The following is a 22,152-nucleotide window of genomic DNA, read 5'->3' as shown; positions in this document are numbered from 1 at the left end:
GAGAAAGCACAAATGAAATTTGAAGTAAGAAAAATGTTTTCTGATTAAATAAATTATGAAAACATTTCATTCGTAGTTTACTTTTTATCAAATATTTTCTGGTAACTTTCAGGCAGGAAAAGGAGGTCATGAAATCCAAACTTTGAAAGAAAGAATCCAGTTTATTTCACATGATTACAGATTACAAACATCAACATAACAGCTTCAAATTCTGACGTTTTTCCAAAATGTTTGGGAAACGAGAAAAACAAAAACTTCATTAAAAATTACAACCGTAAAGAGTAAAAATGGTTAAATACTGAATGAAATCATAAATAATCTGACCTTTGGCTCGATGTGAATGAACAAAGATTTACCCTCAATGTTTCTACATATAATAACGTGTTCTAACTTATAATAACGCTTTTCTGTCACCTGGTGAAATATGCTGACGACACAGTTCTCCTGTCACTGCTGTCAGGCCCTCACAGCACCACGAGTTTGTAGAGAGGTGTGACAGCTCCAAACTTGAATGTGAGCAAAACCAAAGAGAGGCGTCGCCCAGAGGGGAGGCATTGAAATGCGGTGGTGACCTTCTCCAGCAGGCAGATGGATCTGGCTGCTTCAGTCACGGGAAGCCAGTGGAGGTAGCTGAGGAGTACAAATACCTGGGAAGCATCTTTGACAACCTCCTGAGATTCTCTGCCAACACAGAGGAGATTCTCAGGAGGTGCCACCAACGGCTACACCTCCTTAGGAAACTCAACTCCTTTGGAGTCAGCACAGCCATCATCATGACTTTTTACGATGCCTTCCAGGGAAGCATCATGACCTTCTCCATCAGCCTTCATACAGGAACAGACTGCAGCACACTGCATCAGCGTGCTCTACAGTCATCGGCCTGTCAGAACTGACAGGTTTTCAGCCAACAGGCCTCAGACAGGCAGCCAAAATCATCAACGACCCCTCTCACATTCTTCTCCCCGCATTTCAATGCTCCCCTCTGGGCGACGCCTCCGCTGCATTTCCTGCAGGACCGAGAGGAGGAGGAGCGCCACCTTTGTTATTATCTCACTCTTATTGCCTGTTTATGCCCTGGCCTTATCCTCATCGACATGCTGCTCTGTCGTATCTTAATTGGGGATAATTAAAATTTTCTGATTCTTTTCGTCTGACCTGATAAATCCGCTGCATGCGCGCGCACTGTTTGTCCCTCCGCTCCTCCCGTCCTGGCTTTACGAACCCGGATGTTGTTGGAGCGGACTCTGGGTTCAGAGTCCAGTCTGGAGCCGAACTCCGCTCCGCGAGTCTCCTCTCAGCTCCTCCGCCGTCATGCACAGGCTGAAGATCATTTCCGGACACCTGCCTCCCGGCGGCTCGTCGAACTTCAGGCGGGACTTACGGAGGTCGGACTGCGGCTCGGCGACAGCGGCGAGCAGTCGCAGCTCCCCGGAGGACGTGGTGGTGGTTCACGGCCGCAGGACCGCGATCGGAAAGGCCAAAAGGGGAGGCTTTAAGGTGAGTGCAGGTTACCTGCCAACTGTGGCGAAGGTGAGGCCAGAAAACCACGAAGTTTGCTTTACGGCCGTTTTTACGGTGATTTTCACTGGTTTTAAGCTGCAGTTCCGAGGAAACTTAATATGGCGCCCAGTTAAGTCTCTTTATCATTAATCTTACTTTTTATTTCAGATTCTTTTCTTTAGACGCGCTTTATTTAAGCAGGCGGCTTTAGGTTCAGAGCAGCTGTTGTTTGATCAGTTTTCTATTTAGAAACAAAGTTTACATGGATGTAAATACAAAGAAAATTCTCACAACAGTGTTTTATATATAAATTATTTGAATGTGTTGTTTGATATCACGCAGATTATTTTCTGTGAGGCTGACAGCGTGTGGTCAGGATGACCTTTGACCTCCAGTCACAGCGCCTCACTTTATTAATATTTTTAAGGTTGAAATTCGGGCTCAAAGTTTAAACGTGTTTTGCTGTGGTGGGCGCTGTGGGATCTTTATTTATTTTCTGCTTTGCTGTGAATAAAGTTCTGTTTAACTCTTTCCGCACCTCCAGGACACCACGCCTGACGAGCTGCTGAGCGCCGTGATGTCGGCCGTGCTGAAGGACGTCGGACTGTCGCCTGAGCGGCTGGGAGACGTCTGTGTGGGTGAGGCTTTGTCCTTCGCGTCTGCTCTGATGTGTCGGCTGACTCACCTGTCTGCAGGTAGGTGAAGATGTAACCTCTGTCTGTTCAGGTAACGTGCTCCAGCCCGGCGCCGGCGCACTGATGGCCCGAGTGGCTCACTTCCTCAGGTGAGTCTGACGCCTCTGACACTCTCCTGCTGTTTGTCTGCGCTCCTCACCGCTCCGTCCTCCTTTCAGCGGCTTCCCTGAGTCGGTGCCCGTCTACACGGTGAACCGGCAGTGCTCCTCCGGCCTGCAGGCGCTCTTTAACGTAGCAGGTAACGCCGCCGTGCTCCCACTAACCCAACCGCCCGGTTTTTACCCGAATGACCGAATTCTGACCCGTGTGTGCAGGAGCCATCAGGAGCAGAGCCATCGACCTCGGCCTCGCCTGCGGGTGGGTTTAACACTCGATCCAGATGTTGTTAAAAAATTGCTCAAGTAAAGCTGAGAGTTTTAAACATGAAGAATATTTTTCATGTAAACAGGTGAAGTTTAATTTTTTTAAATAAACACACATAATGAACTATTTTACTTTTCTTAGCTAATTTATGACATGTACTATGCCATCGATGTACGGAGGCCCAGTTCTGCCAATAATTACCTCATAATTCATTAAAATGTTTATTATAAACAGTGAGTGAGTAGATGGTCGTGGTTTTAAAAAGTCCAAATCTGTTTTCTTCCTCTAAAAATTCTTATTTGAAATAAAATTAAGGAGTCAGGAAAATTACAGGTTAGACACAAACAGTTAATTTAGATCTCTTTGAACTTTAATCTGACACAATAATAATAATAATAATAATAATAATAATAATAATAATAATAATCATCATCATCATCATCATCATCATCATAATAATAATAATATCTGAATTTATAAAAAGTCACATTTGATTTAAAAACTAAACATAAATTGATCAAAAGTACATTAAAGTGGACATACCATAATAATCCTGAGCAGATCACAGTCATGGTCATACACTGGGATTAAGCTCCTATGGCAGCGTGTGGACACGTTAACCGTTTTTATGACACACTGACAGAAGTGATGCGTTTCCTGTTTGTTTGCAGCGTGGAGAGCATGTCGCTGCGAGGGATCGGTAACCCGGGCGACCTGAGCTCCAGGCTGATGGACAACGACAAAGCCAGAGACTGCATCATTCCCATGGGGTGAGACGCTTTATAATTCCAGATGTTGTTTATGATCGTCGACGCGCCGAGCATCGGCGAATCAGATTGTAGATCCTGTCCAGCTGAAAGGAGGACGTTTCATAATTTATTGTTCCTGATTTCGCTGATAAACACTAATTATTCTCACACAGTGCTGCATGTGTGAGCAGACGTTCTGATCATAACCAGCTGCAGAATTTATCCTGAAGTGATTCAAAAATGAGTCGCGTCACTCCTGACAGGCGTCATTTTGTCGGTTACCGTCTATAAAAAGCTGAAATATGACTCCCAGCTGAAATGTTAACGGTTATTTTTGTCTTAACTGAGACGTGTCGTGTTTGTTCTGCAGCATCACGTCGGAGAACGTGGCAGAGAGGTTTGGCGTCTCCAGAGAGACGCAGGACGCCTTCGCGCTCCGCTCCCAGCAGAAGTAAGAACGTCTCAGCAACACGCAAGAATCTCCTGCTCCATATTTTCACTCCGCGCGTGACATAAATAATCCGCTCGGTCCATCCCCACTTTAAGGCCAGCCCCCTTTAACTTTCCTCTGATTGGCTGCCTGGAAGCTTCTGTCCCCTCTTCTGTGACATCACAGAGATGCAAGAGCAGAAAAAACTTGAGTGTTTAGAGCAGCCAAGTCAAACAAACTGACGCATGTTTAGGATTGTTTCTGTTTCCATTGCAACCAAATCCCGGTCCTTCCTCCACACAGTGCGGCGCGGGCGCAGAGGGCGGGTCTGTTCGACCACGAGATCGTCCCCGTTACCACCAAGTTTGTGGACGACGAGGGCAAAGAGCGTCAGGTGACGGTCAGCAGAGACGAGGGCGTGAGACCGGGGACGACGCTGGAGGGGCTCGCCAAACTGCGGCCGGCCTTCAAGCCCGACGGCAGCACCACAGCAGGTCAGAGTGCGGGCGGGGCCGCAGAATGAATCTCGCTCGGCCGTCAGGAGCTCACGTGCTCGTTTGTCTCAGGTAACTCCAGCCAGGTGAGCGACGGCGCGGCGGCCGTCCTGATCGGTCGCAGGTCTGCGGTCGAGGCGCTGGGTCTCCCGGTGCTGGGGGTCCTGAGGGCCAGCGCGGTGGTGGGCGTCCCTCCTGATGTGATGGGCATCGGACCGGCGTACGCCATCCCGGCAGCGCTGCAGCAGGCAGGTAGGAAGTGTTTGTACGCCGACGTGTCCTCCTCCGACTTCAGATTAAGATTCATGAAAGACGTAATTAACCCAGAGATCTTTGTTCCAGTATCGTTAGCATGTTTCCTACAGGTTCCTGCCTCCTCCTAAAGCTGGGAGGCGGGGCTTAGCTCACCCGTGAACGTGGAGGAAAGTGTGAGTTTGTCCAACATGTCTGAGTTCTTCTCTCTGCAGGACTCTCTGTGGCGGATATCGATGTGTTTGAAATTAACGAGGCCTTTGCAAGTCAGGTGAGTTCAGAGACGACGTATCGCTTCAGGCAGGTAGCTACTCTCTCCAAACGAACACTCCTGCCAGCAGGGGGCAGCATGTGAGTCTATGTGTGTGTGTGTATAAACTCAATCCCTTTTTTAGTCTTATTGACGGGTCGCACACTGGCGTGGTGGGCAGCACGGTTGCACCACAGCGAGAAGGCGGGGCCTCTCCGTGTGGAGTCTCTGTCTGTGGGGGTTCTCTCCGGCTTCCTCCCACAGTCCAAACAGTCAGTGGGGTTAACTGGTGATTCTAAATTGCCCATAGGTGTGCGTGTGAATGGTTGTTTGTCTCTCTGTGTTGGTGGTGGATTGGCCACCTGTCCAGGGTGACCCCGCCTCTTGCCCTATGGTAGCTTGGATAGGCTGTTAAGGATACGTGGAAGAGAATGGATGGATGGTCTTACTGACCAATCAGAGTCAAGCATGATAACATTGTTTTTAAATAAATATCACAGTGACTCTGTGCGCCACCTTGTGGTACAGTGTTGCAGTACGGCCCGAGTTCAGCTTCAGTCAGTATCTCTTTAACACAGTACAGATAAAGTATGAAGTCATCAAAGCGTTTCCACATGCAGGAATTTACCCTTTGACCTCTCAGTCTCCAGACTTTGTTCATTTGCTTTTGTCTTTTTAAATAAAGATTATCACTTTAACCTTTGGCCTCCACCTCTCTCGCTGCTGGTGGTGGCGTTTCCTCTCAGGCGGTGTACAGCGTGGAGAAGCTGGGGATCCCGCCGGAGAAGGTGAATCCGAACGGTGGCGCCATCGCTCTGGGTCACCCTCTGGGCTGCACCGGCGCCCGGCAGGTGGTGACGCTGCTCAACGAGCTCAAACGCAGAGGCAGGAGGTCGGTGTCGACGGTCACGCGTTCGCCTCCTCGTACGTTTGAAAACGTGTTCTCACTGTCGCCCTCTTGTGTTCCCCGCAGGGCGTACGGCGTTGTGTCCATGTGCATCGGGACCGGGATGGGAGCTGCCGCCGTCTTTGAATACCCCGGAGCGTAGCTGCTCAGACTGACCCGTCGCCTGAAACGCATCGATCAGTCGAGGCCCGTCACGTGACCAATGGAGTCGCTTCTGTCTCGGTCGCCCTTCATGTTAAACTGTTGGAACATTTCTAACTGCAGCTGATTCCGTGCCTTTGTTTCCTGATGATTGATCATTGATAAATCAGCAAAGATCAATAACTCACATTTACTTCCTGCTAGCTGAGCTGCTCAGCACGACTGTGACATTCAGAGCTGCATCAGGTTCAGGTGTCTCGGTGACGCTCTGAAGGACCGATCCAAACCAGTGACTCTGCCTGTAATCTGTAAGAATAAAACATTTCCACATCACCTGATGTCTCTGAGGTCTCGACTGTTTAGACTTCACCGTCCTGTTTCGTGGTGTTCTCTTACCACCAGGGTGCGCCGTTAGTGAAACGTCACAGTTTTCACACTGAAGCATCATGGAGGTCTCGTGTTTATTCTCACCACCTCTGAGGTGGATGTGATCAGCCTGGGAGGAGCAGGTAACTTGGCAACGACGGGCATGTCCTAGCAGCGTGACTCTGAAGTGCTGGACTGTTTGTAGGTTTTCTCCCCAACAAACAACAATGTCGACGAAACGTTTTGCGCCATCAAAGGCAGCTGTGCAGCAGCACCTGAAAGGCAGAGGACGATGCTAACCATCGCACAAAAAGTTGGACTTCTCGCCATGCTAAGGGAAGGTAGAAGTTACTGTTCTTGCTTCCTCTACTTCCGTACCGTTGATTCGTTAATGTTGAATTCTCTGCAGCTGCTCTACTCTCATGTTCTGGACCTGAAAACAGGGTTTGACCTTTGGTTTCATCCTATAATACTGGACTCATTTTTCTACGTAGGTTTGAACTTTGAGAGTTTAAACAAGAAAGAAAAGTGTGACAATGTTCACGCCTGTCTGAGAAAAGAGTATAAAGTGTGCAGTGAGGGGGTTTGACAGCCTTAAAACATCTATAATCATTGTAAAAAATAAAGTTGGCTACTTCGCGGATTTCACCTATCGCGGCTTATTTTTGGAGCGTAACTCCTGCGATAAACGAGGGACCGCTGTACCACCCTACCAAGTCTCTTGCCCTTTGACCCCCAAATTTTCTTGATCCGTCTCGGTCTTGAAAGAGTAGTTGTCAAACAGCTAACAGATCATCTGCAGAGGAATGGCTTATTTGAAGAGTTTCAGTCAGGTTTCAGAGCCCAGCACAGAAACTGCATTGCTGTCATCTCCCTTCTGATGTCTTAGTTCTTCGCTGCGATTTTACTTTGAAATTCAGGTTAAAGGAAAGACTGACTGGGATGTAGGAGTGGCCACAGAGTCGATCAACAGGACAAAGAGCATGTCAGTGAGCCCCGAGGACGGTCTCTGGACTGTGTGGCTGAGAGATGGAAGTGAGTACAAAGCTTGTGCCGCCCCTCCGGTCCGTCTCTGTCTCCGGTCTGGTCCTCAGAAGGTGGGGGTGTTTGTGGACTATGAGGAGGGTCTGGTCTCCTTCTATGACGTAGATGCTGCAGCTCTGATCTACTCGTTCACTGGCTGCTCCTTCACAGAGAAGCTCCACCCATATTTCAGTCCCGAGCTTAATGATGATGGTACGAACGCTGCACCACTGATCATCTGTCCTGTCAATCAAACTGAGTAGAGCTAAGAATTTTTACTTTATTAACATATTACTTTATATTACAATTATTGTATATTACATAATTATATCTTTTTCTTTTGAAAGAGAAACATGAAACTGATATTTTAATTAATCAAGGAGAAGGCAAATAAAAAATCTAACCAAGTATTTAAATAATGAAAAATAATTTTTGAAAAGTAATTTGTGCTCCAATTTTCTCCACTGCTGTGGGATCTTAAAGCGTTCACACAAACAGTTGGTCTTTGTGAGGTTTACTTTGCCTTTGCAGGCCAAAAACAACATAAAGAGGAGCAGCCTGCCGGCTGTTTGACTAGTAAGACTGAGAATCATTTATAGAGACAAGTTCTCTGCACAACGTGGTCACAGAACACAGTCAGGACACTTTAAACAAAAAGAAAACTTAGTACAAGAAGTACTAAGAGATTAAACAGAGAGAATATGATCCTGTGGAGCGCATACAGGTCAGGCTGAGGAGATCAGAAACTGTCCCATTACAACACATCAAAGATTTCCAGTAGCACCAGTGTAACAACATTGTATAATAAGAAAATTACAGACAAACATTTAGCTGGTTTAAGGGGTCATGTGGGCAATTATCATAGTGTAGTGTGGAAAGGTCTGACTAATGATTTTAAACTTACTGGTTTTTCCAAATGTCATATTGTGGTAAGTGAAAGTTTAAAGCAATGTTATATTTTAGCTTTCATATGACTTTAGTTTTCCAGCTGTGGTCAGTGATCTAAAGTTGCTGTTTCATGTCCATAAACACGAAGTACATTTATATTTTATTGTTATTATTTAGCAAAAACTGATTGTAAAACAAAACTAAATGGAATCTAAATATGTGACAAATGTGTAAATAAACACTAATGTTAAAATGAGTGAGCAGTGATTTCCCATCTACCGGCTCTAGCTGGGATAGGCTGCAGCCCCCCAGCGACCCCGACAAGGAAAAGTGGAAGAATATGGATGGGACAATGATTCCTTTGATGATTTGAGTAACAAATACTGAGAAGGAAAAATGTGTTTCATACACCAACAGTGTGAGCAAATTCTCATGGTGTATGTTGGTGAATTACAATTACATATATTTGGTGCCATTATTAGTTACTATTAACCGCTGTCTCTCTTCCACAGCATGTCTTTATCCTGTCTTCCTTCTCTCACCCCAACCAATCACAGCAGATGGCCCCGCCCCTCCCTGAGCCTGGTTCTGCTGGAGGTTTCTTCCTGTTAAAAGGGAGTTTTTCCTTCCCACTGTCGCCAAAGTGCTGCTCATAGGGGTCATATGATTGTTGGGTTTTTCTCTGTATGTGTTATTGTAGGGTCGACCTTACAGTATAAAGTGCCTTGAGGTGACTGTTGTTGTGATTTGGTGCTGTGTAAATAAAACTGAATTGAATTGACCAGGCTGAAAGGGGGGAGAGAGAGAGAGAAAGAGAGCCTGCAAGAAGGGTCTGGTGCTGCTGAAGGCCAGGATGGTGGATGGACGTCCTACAGAAGAGGCTGATGAGGCTCAGAGAATGAAACATGTTAACAGACTTTGATGTCATTAATAGGTATACGCCTACTTACCAACTTTTAACCCTGTGGGGTTGACAGACGCACCAGCGCGCCCAAATCACATGACCAATTTAAGATGACATTTCAACAAGTTGCTGTCTCCAGTTCAACTTCTGTTGAAACTGGACTTCAAACTAAATGCTAATGTTTCTTCCTGATTTCTATCGTCACCTTCACTGCTGGAAGAAACTATAAAAATTGTGTTTCCTAAGGCCAAAGCTATCGAGCACTCTGCTTGTGGCCTAAATAAATGTCAAACAATCAAAAAATGATATGGCAACATGTGGCAATTGGTGGTATAGGAAGAGGGAGAAGTTTTAGGGGTGAGGGCGGCGAGAGAGAGAAATTTAGACTGTGCCACTGTTTCTGTGCCATATTGAATGATCTGGTTCATTTAAAATAAAGCAAATAATGATTGAACCTCAACCAAGTCAATGCCAAACTGTGCACGAGGGCTTTTCGCAGTGCAGGAGAGTACGTTTGATTTGAGAGATTTTTGTAATTTTACAGTTTTAAGCAAAGATGCATTTGATGATAATATGCACATTAAAGTGTGCAATTCAGTTTTGGCCTCCATAAAGTAAGAAAAAGAACGATAAGAATATAGGCCAGACAAATTTAAGCAGCCTGAGTTTGTTCAGTCATTATTTGAAATACAGCTATGGATCTTACACAAATTGCATCGTTTGTGTGATTTACTCTGCCTCACAGAAACCTGACAGCAGAATGACGATGTTAGTTAAACTCACTCAGGTGTTGCTGCTGAATATTCCATGCTTGGCTTTGACAGTCTGCACCACAATGTTTTCAAACACCGGTGTGCAATGAATCTTGGGATAGGATAAACCTGACCCATCCTTTAGATCTGGGGGAAAGGAGGACACCTTTGTGTGTCATATGTGGAGTAGCCTTCAATTCTTCAATGTGAGGCCCTCAAACTGGGCCTACAAAAGGATGTGGCCCCTGACTCTGGCCCGTATCCTCATTTGAATCTGTCTGAAACAAGTACTTTATAGTAATGTGAGGAAGAAAAGATCTGACTGTCATATTACCTTTTGTCTGCAGTCCCCGGCTTCCCTTATTATACTCTATTTCAGAGACCCGTGCTCTAGTTCCACGCACCATGCGCGTTCCCCTCCTGTCTAGTTTCCACCTGTGTGTATTGTAAATAAAGTCTCGTCAAACTTGAGTCCTGCTGTCTGTATCTGCGCCGAGCTCCAGGTTAGGTACTGGCCTGCTGTGACATCTCCCTGCATACTTTTTCATTATTGCTTCTGACTACTCAGCCATCTAAAAGCTGACGTGTATCGTAAACCTACACATACGGTTCAGTATTTAAGGCTTGAGTTGAACAATAACTTCCACATTTTATATTTTTGTGTCAGAAAACTTCAGAGTTTCTAAAATCTGAGTTGACTGTTCTGGAGAAGAAGAGGAGATGCAGTGACACCCCCATGATGTTTCTTCAGGAGATCGTCAGTGCAAATGTTCCTGGTCTGCTCCTGTGAATGTGACTATCAAAGTGTGCCATTATTTATGGGGAAATAATGTAAAAGTGTTCAGTCGTTCAGGTCCTGCTCTGAGACTGAGAAGCTTCACTTGTCTGTGAACACTTCACTCTGTTGCTCCATCAGTGGCAGGAATAGTTAGGGTCATATATATTTAGACAGTGACACAAGTTTTGTTTTTTTACCTGTTTATTCCAATTATAGTTATATGATGGACATGAACATAATGTGTAGACTGTCAGCTTTCATTTGAGGGCATCCACATTCAAATGGGACGAAGGGTTCGGGAGTTTCAGCTCCCTAAAATGTGCCAACCTCTTTTTAAAGGGACCAAATGTAATTGGACACCTAACTCAAAGGCTACTTGATGTGCAGGTGTGGGCAATTCCTCTGTTATGTCATTATCAGTTAAGCAGATTTAAAGGCCTGGAGTTGATTTGAGTTTTCGTGCTTGCATTTGAAAGATTTTGCTGTGAACAGACAACATGAGGTCAAATGAGCTCTAAGTGCAGGTGAAACAAGCCATCCTTAAGCCGGGAAAACAGAAAAAAACTATCCAAGAACTTCCTACAATATTCAGAGAGGCAGAATCTTTGAGAAAGAAAGAAGGCACTGGTGAACTCAGCACCTGAACATCCACACAAGACAACAGTGGTGGATGATCGCAAAATCATTCCACGGTGAAGCCAACCAAGTGAACAACACTCCAGGAGGTTGTACCGATATCCAAATCTACCATAAAGAGAAGACTGCATGAAAGTAAACACAGACAGTTCACTGCAAGGTGCAAGACACTCATACACAGGGATGGGTATTGATAAGATTTTCACGATTCCATTTTCGATTCTGTTTAACGATTCGATTCTTTATCGATTCTTTTTAAAAAGGAGAACACTAAGGTCGATTAGCTTAGAACTTTGTTTTATATCTTCTCTTTGAACAAGATAGAAATTTAGGAGTAACATGGCCTTACAAACCCAGCAGTGAGATCTTAAGAGATCCAGCCTATGGCTCTTCAATGGGGTGTCACAGGGTCCCCAGGAAAAACATTGTAAATGTAAAATAATAAAATAAATATTCTTCTGTAGCAATAACAAAGTTTAACATAAATTATTCTGTAGCAATTACACAAGAATATCCAGTAATGTCCCTGCCTACAATTAAACACTTACTGAAAATCATCTGCTGTGGCCAATGGGTGCAAGCCTTTGACCACAAACTGAGTCTCTGCTCGGTGACGTTCGTCTATCCTGCCTGAAAGGAGACGCTACCGGCAGACTGCAGCGAGAACTGCCAGCATCTGAGCCAGACTCTGTCTCATCATGGTCACTAAATGCACAGTAATGGCAGGTTTTGTAATAAGGCAGATCGCGCTAACATAATATGCACTGTTGTTGATTATTTACCTGCCGCATTAACGGGAGAGGACGTGCAAACGTTACCGCTGCTGCTGGGTTGAGATTCACGAGTCCGGAATTAAAAACACGACATTCATTTAAGGTCATCGCGTGTTATTCGTAGTGTTTCCTCCCTTAAATGAAATATCTACTTTGCAAGTATTGCAAGTTGCCCTGTTGTCATCCACTCTCGTAAAGTATAACCAAACTTTTGATCGTTTGAGCCGCCATGTTTCCTGTCAGGTAAATGACGCTCCGCAACGCGGTGACGTCATTCAGGGCGACTGGAATCGATAAGGGAATCGTTTGCAAAAATGGCAAACAATCCCAAGGAATTGAAACAGTGGGAACCGGTTCTTGTTGAGAACCGTTTCCCACTGTTTTCGATACCCATCCCTACTCATAAACCTCAAGAACAGAAAGGCTAGATAGGACTTTGCTAAAAAAGAAAACCTAAGAAAAGCCAGCACAGTTCTGCAAAAACACTTGTGTTTCCTGATGATGTGACACAGGCCTGAAGCAGCTGAGTGAATTCTGAGCTGTTTAGAGACAGACTGTCTGCTCACATCCAGCTAAATTGGAATAGACCATGTGCACGTTAGCATATGCTACTTCCGGTGCGGAAACTCCTGTGGGGAGCTGTGTTTCCGGTGTCCTATTCGCGCCTGGTTTACGGTCCAAAACAAGTTAAGCAAATGAATGAATCAAGCGGCGATTTACATTTCTATAGATGTCTCGGGCATTTACCCAACATATCTGTAAATGATGTTCATCGACTTGTCGATATCTTTCCCCCGCGCCTCAGAGCAAAAGAGAAAATGCATTCAAATGTTATATTTCTCAGCTGTCCATCGTTTATCGCGGGTGTTATGTTCTAAAAATAACCAGCGAGAGGTGAAATCAAGGAGCCAATTTTATTTTTTGATGGTGCAAAACGTTTGGTGGACATCGTGGACATACAGCACTGCACTTCAGTCACACTGCTAGCATCGATGCAGCGATTCTGTACAGGAGAGACGGAGGAGATCGTCTGCAGCGATCAGGACGCAGGACGCAATGTGACGTAAAAAAAACAAAGCATGCAAACTCAAACAATCAAAAAATGATATGGCAACATGTGGCAATTGGTTGTATAGGAAGAGGGAGAAGTTTTAGGAGTGAGGGCGGCGAGTGCCACTGTTTCTGTGCCATATTGAATGATTTGGTTAATTTAAAATAATGCCAATAATGATTGAAGCTAAACCTGGGCGTTTCACTTGTCGACGACTAAACATAGGACAGAAAAGCAAACAGCAGCAGAAAGCTGGTGCAGTAAAGGCTGGGAGAGCAGCAAAAGTAGGAAACCCAGCATCTGGTGGTGTCCGTGACTTCAACACTTAAGGCCTTTGCCAGCAAAGGGTTTTGAATAAAGTAATAGAAATTATCAATTTATTTTCAGTTATTTAATTTTTCCAAATACTTTTGAGCCTGAAACGAAGGCATTGTGTTAAAATACTTTAGTTTCTCATATTTTTATGCGGTCATTTTGTCCAACACACTGAATTAAAGCTGAACGTGTGCACTTCACCTGCATCAGAGCTGTTTCATTTAAAATTCATTGTGGTAATGTACCAACATTAGAAAATTTGTCTCAATCCAAATATTCATGGACCAAACTGTAAGTCTGTCAGCTCACTAAAATAAAAACAAACACCTTCAGATCCTGAAGGATGCATAAAACAAACAGCCCGGTGGAGCTAACAGAGCGGCAGGAACAGCTGGATGACTCCTGTGAACGGACGAAGGATAAACAAGAGGCTGTCAGATGTCCACAACCATCGTTTTGTGAATGTCCAATCCTCCCGCCACCTGCAGGAGACAACAGGAAGTGATGTCACACACTGTTTTTTCTTGTTTTTAACTGAATCGACTCTGTAAACAGAGGAGGCCCCGAGAGCTCCGTGAACTAACAGAAAGATTTTAAAGGTAATTCTGTGTTGATCTGGGAGCCGATGAGGTGACTTCAGTTCTGTGGGCGTCAAACAGACCTGTGAGGGTTCTGGATTCGAAATGAGCTGAAGAGGTCCTGCTGGTGCTGTAGAGCAGCGGTCCCCAACCCCGGGCCACGGACCGGTACCGGGCCGCGAGAGCCGAGGCTCGGGTGAGAAGTTTATGGTTTTCAGGGTTTTATTGTGAACTTGGTTTCCCTGGGTCTTATTTTGAAAGAAATGTTTAAACGTTACCATAGCGACCAGCAGAGATGGACAGTAACGCGTTACTGTAATCTGATTACTTTTTTCGAGTAACGAGTAAAGTAAGGGATTATTATTGCAAAAATGGTAATTAGATTACCGTTACTTTCCCGTAGGAACGCTGCGTTACTGCGTTACTAAAACCGTGATTTTTTTGCGAGAATGTCTCATGACAGTGACGTAAGCGAGTGCGACGTTAGTGACAACAGCTGTGTGCAGATCAACAATGGATCACATATCGAGTGCAGAGAGAGTATGAGCGTGCAGCGTTTAAAGCGTGGAAGTACTGACCTTACTTTGAGTTTGATTCCATAAAAAGTGACAAAAACATTAGTGTCCGCTGTGCGTGGGAAGAAAACTTCTTTTTACAGCGAAAAACCCCTAAACTTCCAACAAGCACCGAGTAGCTACGACGTAATGGGAAACTCACAGAGAAACTCGCGGATTCTTCCACTGACCGCGGCACACCTGCACCAGGGTAACCCTCCGCCTACCCCACTCCTGCTTTACAGGTGAAAATAGAGCAACAGGACCGCTGAGTCTTTGACTTTATTTATTTTCTGCTGTGTTTTACTTGCATCTATTTGAAAGACTGAGTGTAAACACAAATATTTTATTTTATGTGCTGGAATGTGCAGAAAATAGGTTTAAATGTTAAACTAATTTCTTCCAGTCAGAGAATGTTGCAGATAATTAAATGTTTGCTTGATGCATAAAGTTAAAAGATTAAAACTAATAAAACAAGTTTTAAAAAGAGACTTTTCCATTTGATTACATTTTGTATGATGGATTATGCAGAAAAAGTAGAATTGGGCTGAGAGATCTATCGCTTTATCACCTCTTCAGGGTGTAAATCGTGTTTTTAAAAAGTAACTAAGTAATTAATTACTTTTGAAAATAAGTAATCAGTAAAGTAACGGGATTACTTTTTTGGGGAAGTAATCAGTAATTAGTTACTGATTACTTTTTTCAAGTAACTTGAGCAACACTGGCGACCAGACAGCATTAAGGGCAGAGAGGAGGACGCTGCTAATAAAGTTACACAATCACACAGTGAATTCATGTTTATCATTATATTTACAGAACACCAGTTTCTGTCTCGGTTGAATCATTTTAATTTGTTGTGTTTGTCTGCGACACCTTAAAGGCCGGTCGGTGAAAATATTGTCAGACATAAACTGGTCAGTGGCACAAAAAAGGTTGGGGAGCGCTGAGTTAGATAATCCTGCAAGTACAGCTTCACGATGTTCTTCCCTAAGCGACCTTCTCGGGTCTTTACTGTTGGAGCTTTCTCAGAGTCAGTTTCTAACTTTTGATGCATGTTTTGAGCCGTGCTGGTCGCATGCACGCACACATGTGTTAGCACCATAACTCTGTCCTGGACCCAGTTTGCACTTCAGCATCCTTTTTGACCTTTCATACAATAAATCTAGAAGTAATGGCCGTATCTGCAGCCCTCCTCCCTGCACATGAACTGAGATCAGCTGATTGAAGCCCAAATGTTTCATGTTTCTTTCTTTCTATTTGCTCCTCATTCAGGTAACTGAAGAACCTTTATAGCAGTTTTAAGTATAACACTTTACTGCATTACTAGGAAACGTAACGTGGTTGTAGCACAGATTACGGCGCGTTGCTTTGGTGCAGACTCCAGTTTGAGTCCAGGTGGTGAAACGAGTCACAAAAACTCACCGCGCAGAACTCCTCGAAGGAGATTCTGCCATCTCCATCTTTGTCGGCGCCGATGATAGTTTTGTCGACGATCTGCTGCAGCTGTGTGTCTTTCAGGTTGCTTCCCACCATCGTCTTTAGGACCTGGAAGAGTTCTCCATTGGAGATGTAACCGTCTTTGTCCATGTCGTAGATCCTAAAGGCAACTGAGGCCAAAGAAAATCACAGAGGAAATGTGAAGGTAAGTTTCAGTTCGATTCCATGTTATTTATGTAGCACACAATCAAAACAACAAGATTCGCCTCAAGGTGTTTAAAAATCGAGCATAGTTTATGAACCATGATGGTTAAAGCTGAAGTGCTTACAACGCAGCCGCTGCTCCTTGTTTCCTTTCACGCTGAACTGAAAGACTCCTTCAATGAACTCTGTGGAAAAGGAAAATCATCACTGTTGTTGTTTAAGGCTGAAGAACAAGAAGATCAAAAGGTCTGAGATACGATCGTCTCCACGCAGAGACAAAACGCTCCGAGAACAAACCGAACGGCTCGGTGCCTGCTGGGTAATCCTGCACACGTTGTGTTCATCGATTAATTATATGACTCAGCGGATCAGAGATGATATAAATGTCAAACCTGGACTGAGTAACTGAATCATGAGGATATTATTGACTGTAAAAAGGTGTCAAACTGTATCTGTGTGATAGCGATGAGGCTGTAACGGCTGAGCTGCTGTTCGTCTTCTGTAAAAACTCTTTCGCACCTCTGAAGTCGACTTCCCCGTTTTCGTCGGTGTCGAATATATCGATGACTCGCTGCACGAGGGGGTTCTGCTGGAGCTCTGGCAGGGACATGAACTCCTCCACGCTCAGGGATCCGGAGTCATCCAGGTCGAGTTTCTTAAATCTCCTTCCCAGCCTCTTAATCTGATTAGCGTCTGAAATGAAACACAGAGAGAGAGAAGGTGGTTTCTAGAGGAGATCACATGACCAGAGGCTGTCTGTCAGCTCTACCAGCAGAGGACACGCCGCAGTTTAAACACCTGTCGCCCACCTGTGCCTCACTTCCTGCCTCTTCATCCTGTCAGACTTACCGGCTGCCTGCTTGGTGCTGCCCATGGCTGCTGGCTGGACTTCACGGCTGTAACGGCTGTGCTGCGGGAGCTCCCGGTGCCTCGCTCTAAGCCCTAACACCCGGTCATGTGACACATCTTTCAACACTAATCACTCTGCTGATGACCACGAACTGAGCGTGCTCAGAAGGAACAGGGCAGCCCGGCACTCCACGTCAGGAGATGATCTCACACACAAGAGCAAAGAAACTAGAACACTTTAAATAATCACATCTGATTAAATGCAGAAACTTTAACATGTCCTTTCTTTGGTCTCTGACTCTGAACGCCTCCACGATGGGACAGGCGTTGTTGTGCGTCTGCTGTGGTGAAACTGCAGCGGCCTGAAGGTGGACCACACGATGAACCAGAGATTTCACCACACACGCTTTAAAGAAAAGAAAAAAAGCAAACGTCCTTCACCGATATGTAGTTCTAACTATTAAAATATGTCCAAAGGTGTGACGATTACCTGTTTTTGAATTACTTGAACTGTACAGCTGATACCGTGAAAGTGTTCGACTCGTATATCCACTGATGAACGTATGAAGAGTCCCATATTACCTACATGTTGATGCTAGGCTCCTCTTTAAATAAACCTTTATTTAAAACTACATTGAACACGTGTGAATTCAGCTCACAGCAGAAACAAGCTGCAGCTCTACGTTACAGTCAGGACAAACCACATCAGGAGAAGTTTTGTTGTTTGTTTAAATCCTGAAGGCTCTGCATCACAGAACTGAGCTGAATATTTTGATTGGTGGGCTAGCTGAAGATGACGTGCTGCTTGGGGTCCAAGCCAGTGGGGGGTCCAGAGGGATAACATTCAGGCCTCAGCTGACCTGCATCCAGTGTTTGTTCTGATCCCATCGTCGCCATAAATTAACTCCATGTATTCACAAATCAGAAGGAGGAAACAAACTCTGACAAAAATGAAATGTTGGTTTAATAACAGCTCTGATCAGACTGCATTTGCTGGACATAGAAAAACCCGTTTACAGTACAAAGTTTGTGACCTCGAGGACAGAAAAATAAAATACTCTTTAAATCCAGATGGGCTGAGACCCTCATTAGTGTGTGATGGTTAACCATACAACACGCCTCACCCGTCCAGCCTGGGCGTGTTCTAATCCGACCTTTGCTCCTTGTTGATAAATATAAACCATAAAATCATAAAAAAAAGGGTGAGGAGGAAAGAAACCCTGTGAAAAGCTGCAGTCAAGTCCAGTTTGTCTCTAAACGAAGATTCACAGGAACGTCACACTGAGTCCATCACGTTCATATTCTGAGCCTCACAGCAGATTCTGTCCACTGGTGAGAACAGAGGTGAGTACAGACGATCGTGTTCGCACTGTTCGCACTGCAGGCAAGTCCAAACCAAACGTGAGTCCTCCTCTGTCTGTGGCAGACTGCTGGCTGACTCCTGGCATGGTAAGTGGTAAGTTATCCAGATATGGGCCAGGACTGGCATAGTTTGGTGTATGTGGCCCAGGCCCATAGAAAACAGGTCTGGCCCGGATCCGGCATCAAGCTGGCACTTCTGACTGACTGGTGTCGTGGCAGGGTGTATGTCAGCCAGATGTGGGCCAGGTCTGGCAATGATGGCACTATTTATGCTCCTATTTTAGTTAGAAGACCCAAATGCCATGTTGCAATACTATACTGCTATGGTAGCCAATGTTTCAAATGCAGGTTTGACAGGTTTGTGAGTGTACACTTTATCCAAAACCTAGAGATGGTTTTGCCACCAGGTGGCTGTAGCTCAGGAGGTAGAGCAGGTCACCTACTGATCGGCAGGTTAGTGGTTCAAGAGTGTGAATGTGTATGAATGTAGTGAGGAAGCACTCAGTTTAGAGAAAGCGTGTGATTGGGTGAATGTGGCATGTTGTATAGAGCAATTTGAGTGATCTGGGAGAGTAGAAAGGCACTATAAAAGAATCAGTCCATTCACTGTCTGAACAGAGTTTCGTCATCTTCCTTATCACTATTATGTTCCGGCACATGTTGTTATTACTTGGATTGATTAAGGTACACATTAGGCTGACATCTGGGGCCAGAGCTGAAACTGTTCTGGGCCAGCACAGGACTGCCAGTGTGTCTGCAACTGGCCTTGTGCTGGCCCATGTGTGGGCCACCAAAGGGCCGTCATTCTTTGCCGTGTGTGGGCCAGATCCGGGCCATATTAATGAAACTACACTTGCAAGAACAGCAAAGGGCTCACGTACGAGGACAGGACACCTCTGGGTTCTTTAACAACATCAAACAACTCAGTGTTCCAACATCTGGAAGAGGCTGCAGAGTTCATGTTGTATGTGAATCCACTTGCCATAATAACCACAATGCATTTGTGATGTTTATTGGCTTAATGGTGGCCTCTCTCAGAGGCAGTGGTAAAACATTGTCAGATTATGAGAGACAAGCCTGGGCTGTATTATAGATCACAGTAAGTTAAAGTTTAACAGTTTAGCTTGTTATTATATATAGCTCTGGTTGTACCAGAGCGCTGTGCCTCCTTTTGCCACTAGGTGGCAGGTTCCTTAACATGTGGCTGTTTTTATAGGCAAGGTGTGTTCCTCGTGTAATCTGTCTGTGTTTAGGTTTCACTGGTTTTATTCACAGTCGTTTTTGAGTTGTTTCTATGTGTGCTAGCTGTAGGATGTTAGATGTCTCCCCTAACACACATTCACAGACGCTGAGTGAGGTCTGTGGTGTGTTTTTGATTCTGAAAGGATTTGGTGGAGCACTTTGGGACTTTGTTTTTATGTTATTTTTTTCTTCACCTGAGGGTTCTTATTGTTTGTGTGGTGCCATTGCCGGTAGGAGGAGAGGATCAGTGATGGTCACCCAAATACCCACATATGGCAAGAGCAGAGTTTTGCTGTTGCCTGAATCAAATACACAGAAACCAAGGATATGTTGTCTGGCAGTGACACCAATAGCAGGAACCCCCAACATCCTTCTCACACTGAGGAATTAGAGGACAGAGGACTGCTGAGACTCTTGGACCGTAATTGTATTAACAGACCTCTCTGCATTGAATCATATCTGTTATTAACCTCTGTCTCTCTTCCACAGCATGTCTTTATCCTGTCTTCCTTCTCTCACCCCAACCAATCACAGCAGATGGCCCCGCCCCTCCCTGAGCCTGGTTCTGCTGGAGGTTTCTTCCTGTTAAAAGGGAGTTTTTCCTTCCCACTGTCACCAAAGTGCTGCTCATAGGGGGTCATATGATTGTTGGGTTTTTCTCTGTATGGATTATTGTAGGGTCTACTGTACAATATAAAGCGCCTTGAGGCAACTGAAGTTAGGGAACTTGTGAGTTTTAAAGGGTACGATCATGAAACCGTTCCTGTAATAGAACAATCTGAGGACATAATGAGTAAGCACATGAAGTTGTCAGGATGGGCATCTGTCACATCTGTCAGAACTGCTACGTTATGACTACAACCCTAACACTTGTTCCTTACTTTTAAAATATGAAATGTAAACAAAATTTCAAATAAGATGCATTTCCTTTCTTTCTCCCTTAGAGTGCAGAAATGTCTGCAGCCACCAATCTACAGTCTGAAGATCAGTTTCTGTGCTCCATCTGTCTGGATGTGTTCACTGATCCAGTCACCACATCATGTGGACACAACTACTGCAAAAACTGCATCACTCAGCACTGGGATGTTAATGACAGCTGCCAGTGTCCCAAGTGTAACAAGGTGTTCAAGACAAGGCCTGAACTTCATGTTAACACTTTGCTGTCTGAGATGGTTGCTCAGAGACGTGAATCTCAGCAGAAAGCCAGCAGCAGCAGCTCAGAGCAACAAGCTGCCAAACCAGGAGAAGTTCCCTGTGACGTCTGCACTGGACCCAGACTGAAGGCCCTGAAGTCCTGCCTGGTGTGTCTGACCTCCTACTGTCAGACTCACCTGGAGCCTCATCTGACAGCTACAAGTCTGAAAAGACATCAGCTGATTGAGCCTGTGGAGAACCTGGAAAGCAGGATGTGTAGGAAGCACGATAAACATCTGGAGCTGTTCTGTAAGACCGACCAGACATGTGTCTGCATGCTCTGCTCTGTTCTAGATCACAAGGCTCATGAAGTTGTTCCTCTGAGAGAAGAATACGAAGGAAAGAAGGCAGAGCTGGAGAAGACAGAGGCTGAGATTCAGCAGATGATCCAGAAGAGACGACTGAAGATTCAGGAGATCAAAGAGTCGGTGAAGATGAGGAAAGATGTTGCAGACAGAGAGAAAGCAGAAGGTGTTCAGGTCCTCACGGCTCTGATGGAGTCTGTTGAGAGACGCCTGAAGGAGCTCATAAAGGAGATCGAAGACAAACAGGAAACTACAGAGAAACAGGCTGAAGGACTCATCAAAGATCTGGAACAGGAAATCTCTGAGCTGATGGAGAGAAGATCTGAGGTGGAGCAGCTCTCACACTCTGAAGACCACCTCCACCTCCTCCAGAGCTTCTCCTCCCTGAAAGCTGCTCTATGCACCAAGGACTGGACAGAGGTCAGAGTCCGTCCACCATCATATGAGGGGACCGTGGGGAGAGCTGTGGAGACACTCAGGAAAGACATGAAGAAGCTGTTTGAGGCTGCAGAGCTGAAGAGGGTCCAGCAGGATGCAGTGGACGTGACTCTGGATCCTGATACAGCAAATCCTTATCTCATCCTGTCTGATGATGGAAAACAAGTGAATCATGGTGATGTGAGGAAGAAACTTCCGGACAACCCAGAGAGATTTTCTTACTGTGTTTGTGTTTTAGCAGAGCAGAGTTTCTCTTCAGGCAGATTTTACTTTGAGGTTCAGGTTAAAGGAAAGACTGACTGGGACTTAGGAGTGTCCACAGAGTCGATCAACAGGAAGGGAAACATCAGACTGATTCCTCAAAATGGTTTCTGGACTGTGTGGCTTAGAAATGGAAGTGAGTACAGTGCTTGTGCCGCCCCTCCAGTCCGTCTCTGTCTCCGGTCTGGTCCTGAGAAGGTGGGGGTGTTTGTGGACTATGAGGAGGGTCTAGTCTCCTTCTATGACGTAGATGCTGCAGCTCTGATCTACTCGTTCACTGGCTGCTCCTTCACAGAGAAGCTCCACCCGTACTTCAGTCCTGGGCTTTATCAAGGTGTGAAAAACTCTGCACCACTGATCATCTGTCCTGTCAATCAAATTGAGTAACAACGTATTTGAATTGATGAGATGATTTATTTTCATTAAAGGGAATAAATAATCAGGTCCTGTTTGCATGCTTT

At 45.1% G+C, this 22,152-nt stretch overlaps 3 protein-coding genes across 5 annotated transcripts; 2 read left to right on the top strand and 1 right to left on the bottom strand.

Annotated features, from left to right (window-relative positions):
• Window positions 1–1,011: 1,011 nt before the first annotated feature.
• On the top strand, window positions 1,012–8,318 carry acaa1 (acetyl-CoA acyltransferase 1). 2 transcript variants are annotated; one of them, XR_014277144.1, is made up of 13 exons: window positions 1,012–1,497; window positions 2,045–2,138; window positions 2,227–2,284; window positions 2,354–2,433; window positions 2,510–2,552; window positions 3,230–3,328; window positions 3,678–3,758; window positions 4,041–4,231; window positions 4,304–4,483; window positions 4,699–4,754; window positions 5,480–5,625; window positions 5,707–6,089; window positions 6,184–8,318. XR_014277144.1 is itself a non-coding variant. In XM_082535653.1 (12 exons), exons 1-12 carry the CDS (start codon window positions 1,312–1,314, stop codon window positions 5,780–5,782), a joined length of 1,290 nt encoding a protein of 429 aa, XP_082391779.1. In that variant the 5' UTR covers window positions 1,012–1,311; the 3' UTR covers window positions 5,783–6,114. The 2 variants fall into 2 exon arrangements, 1 of the variants encoding a protein (XP_082391779.1); XM_082535653.1 differs by lacking the exon at window positions 6,184–8,318 and having other exon boundaries at window positions 5,707–6,114.
• Window positions 8,319–12,796: 4,478 nt separating this feature from the next.
• ppp3r1b (protein phosphatase 3 (formerly 2B), regulatory s1ubunit B, alpha isoform, b) lies at window positions 12,797–17,017 on the bottom strand. Its single transcript, XM_082535699.1, has 5 exons — window positions 16,890–17,017; window positions 16,560–16,733; window positions 16,166–16,225; window positions 15,822–16,006; window positions 12,797–13,749 (listed from the first exon to the last, which is right to left on the bottom strand). The coding sequence occupies exons 1-5, from the start codon at window positions 16,912–16,914 to the stop codon at window positions 13,702–13,704; spliced, it is 492 nt and encodes a 163-aa protein (XP_082391825.1). The 5' UTR covers window positions 16,915–17,017; the 3' UTR covers window positions 12,797–13,701.
• On the top strand, window positions 15,955–22,133 carry LOC309707973 (E3 ubiquitin-protein ligase TRIM21-like). Of its 2 annotated transcripts, none has more exons than XM_082535625.1 (2): window positions 15,955–16,041; window positions 20,438–22,133. In XM_082535625.1, the coding sequence occupies exon 2, from the start codon at window positions 20,447–20,449 to the stop codon at window positions 22,076–22,078; it is 1,632 nt and encodes a 543-aa protein (XP_082391751.1). In that variant the 5' UTR covers window positions 15,955–16,041; window positions 20,438–20,446; the 3' UTR covers window positions 22,079–22,133. The 2 variants fall into 2 exon arrangements, with proteins under 2 accessions (XP_082391751.1, XP_082391750.1); XM_082535624.1 differs by lacking the exon at window positions 15,955–16,041 and adding an exon at window positions 18,081–18,233.
• The last annotated feature ends 19 nt before the right edge of the window (window positions 22,134–22,152 follow it).

This window comes from Aulonocara stuartgranti, assembly GCF_965226115.1.
Source record: "Aulonocara stuartgranti genome assembly, chromosome: 6".
Taxonomy (NCBI): Eukaryota; Metazoa; Chordata; class Actinopteri; order Cichliformes; family Cichlidae; genus Aulonocara; species Aulonocara stuartgranti.
Note: the sequence above shows the minus strand (reverse complement) of the source record. Positions and strands in the feature narration are given on the sequence as shown.

What these genes read in the sequence shown, in the direction of transcription:
- acaa1 (XM_082535653.1), top strand. Translation starts at nt 1,312, where the DNA reads ATGCACAGGCTGAAGATCATTTCCGGACACCTGCCTCCCGGCGGCTCG. An exon ending in CCAAAAGGGGAGGCTTTAAG is followed by an intron (nt 1,498 to 2,044) that starts GTGAGTGCAGGT and finishes CCGCACCTCCAG; the next exon opens with GACACCACGCCTGACGAGCT. An exon ending in GGCAGCGCTGCAGCAGGCAG is followed by an intron (nt 4,484 to 4,698) that starts GTAGGAAGTGTT and finishes TTCTCTCTGCAG; the next exon opens with GACTCTCTGTGGCGGATATC.
- ppp3r1b (XM_082535699.1), bottom strand. Translation starts at nt 16,914, where the DNA reads ATGGGCAGCACCAAGCAGGCAGCCG. An exon ending in CGGGGAAGTCGACTTCAGAG is followed by an intron (nt 16,226 to 16,559) that starts GTGCGAAAGAGT and finishes CCTTTTCCACAG; the next exon opens with AGTTCATTGAAGGAGTCTTT. An exon ending in CCTTCGAGGAGTTCTGCGCG is followed by an intron (nt 13,750 to 15,821) that starts GTGAGTTTTTGT and finishes TGTCTCCTGCAG; the next exon opens with GTGGCGGGAGGATTGGACAT.
- LOC309707973 (XM_082535625.1), top strand. Translation starts at nt 20,447, where the DNA reads ATGTCTGCAGCCACCAATCTACAGTCTGAAGATCAGTTTCTGTGCTCC.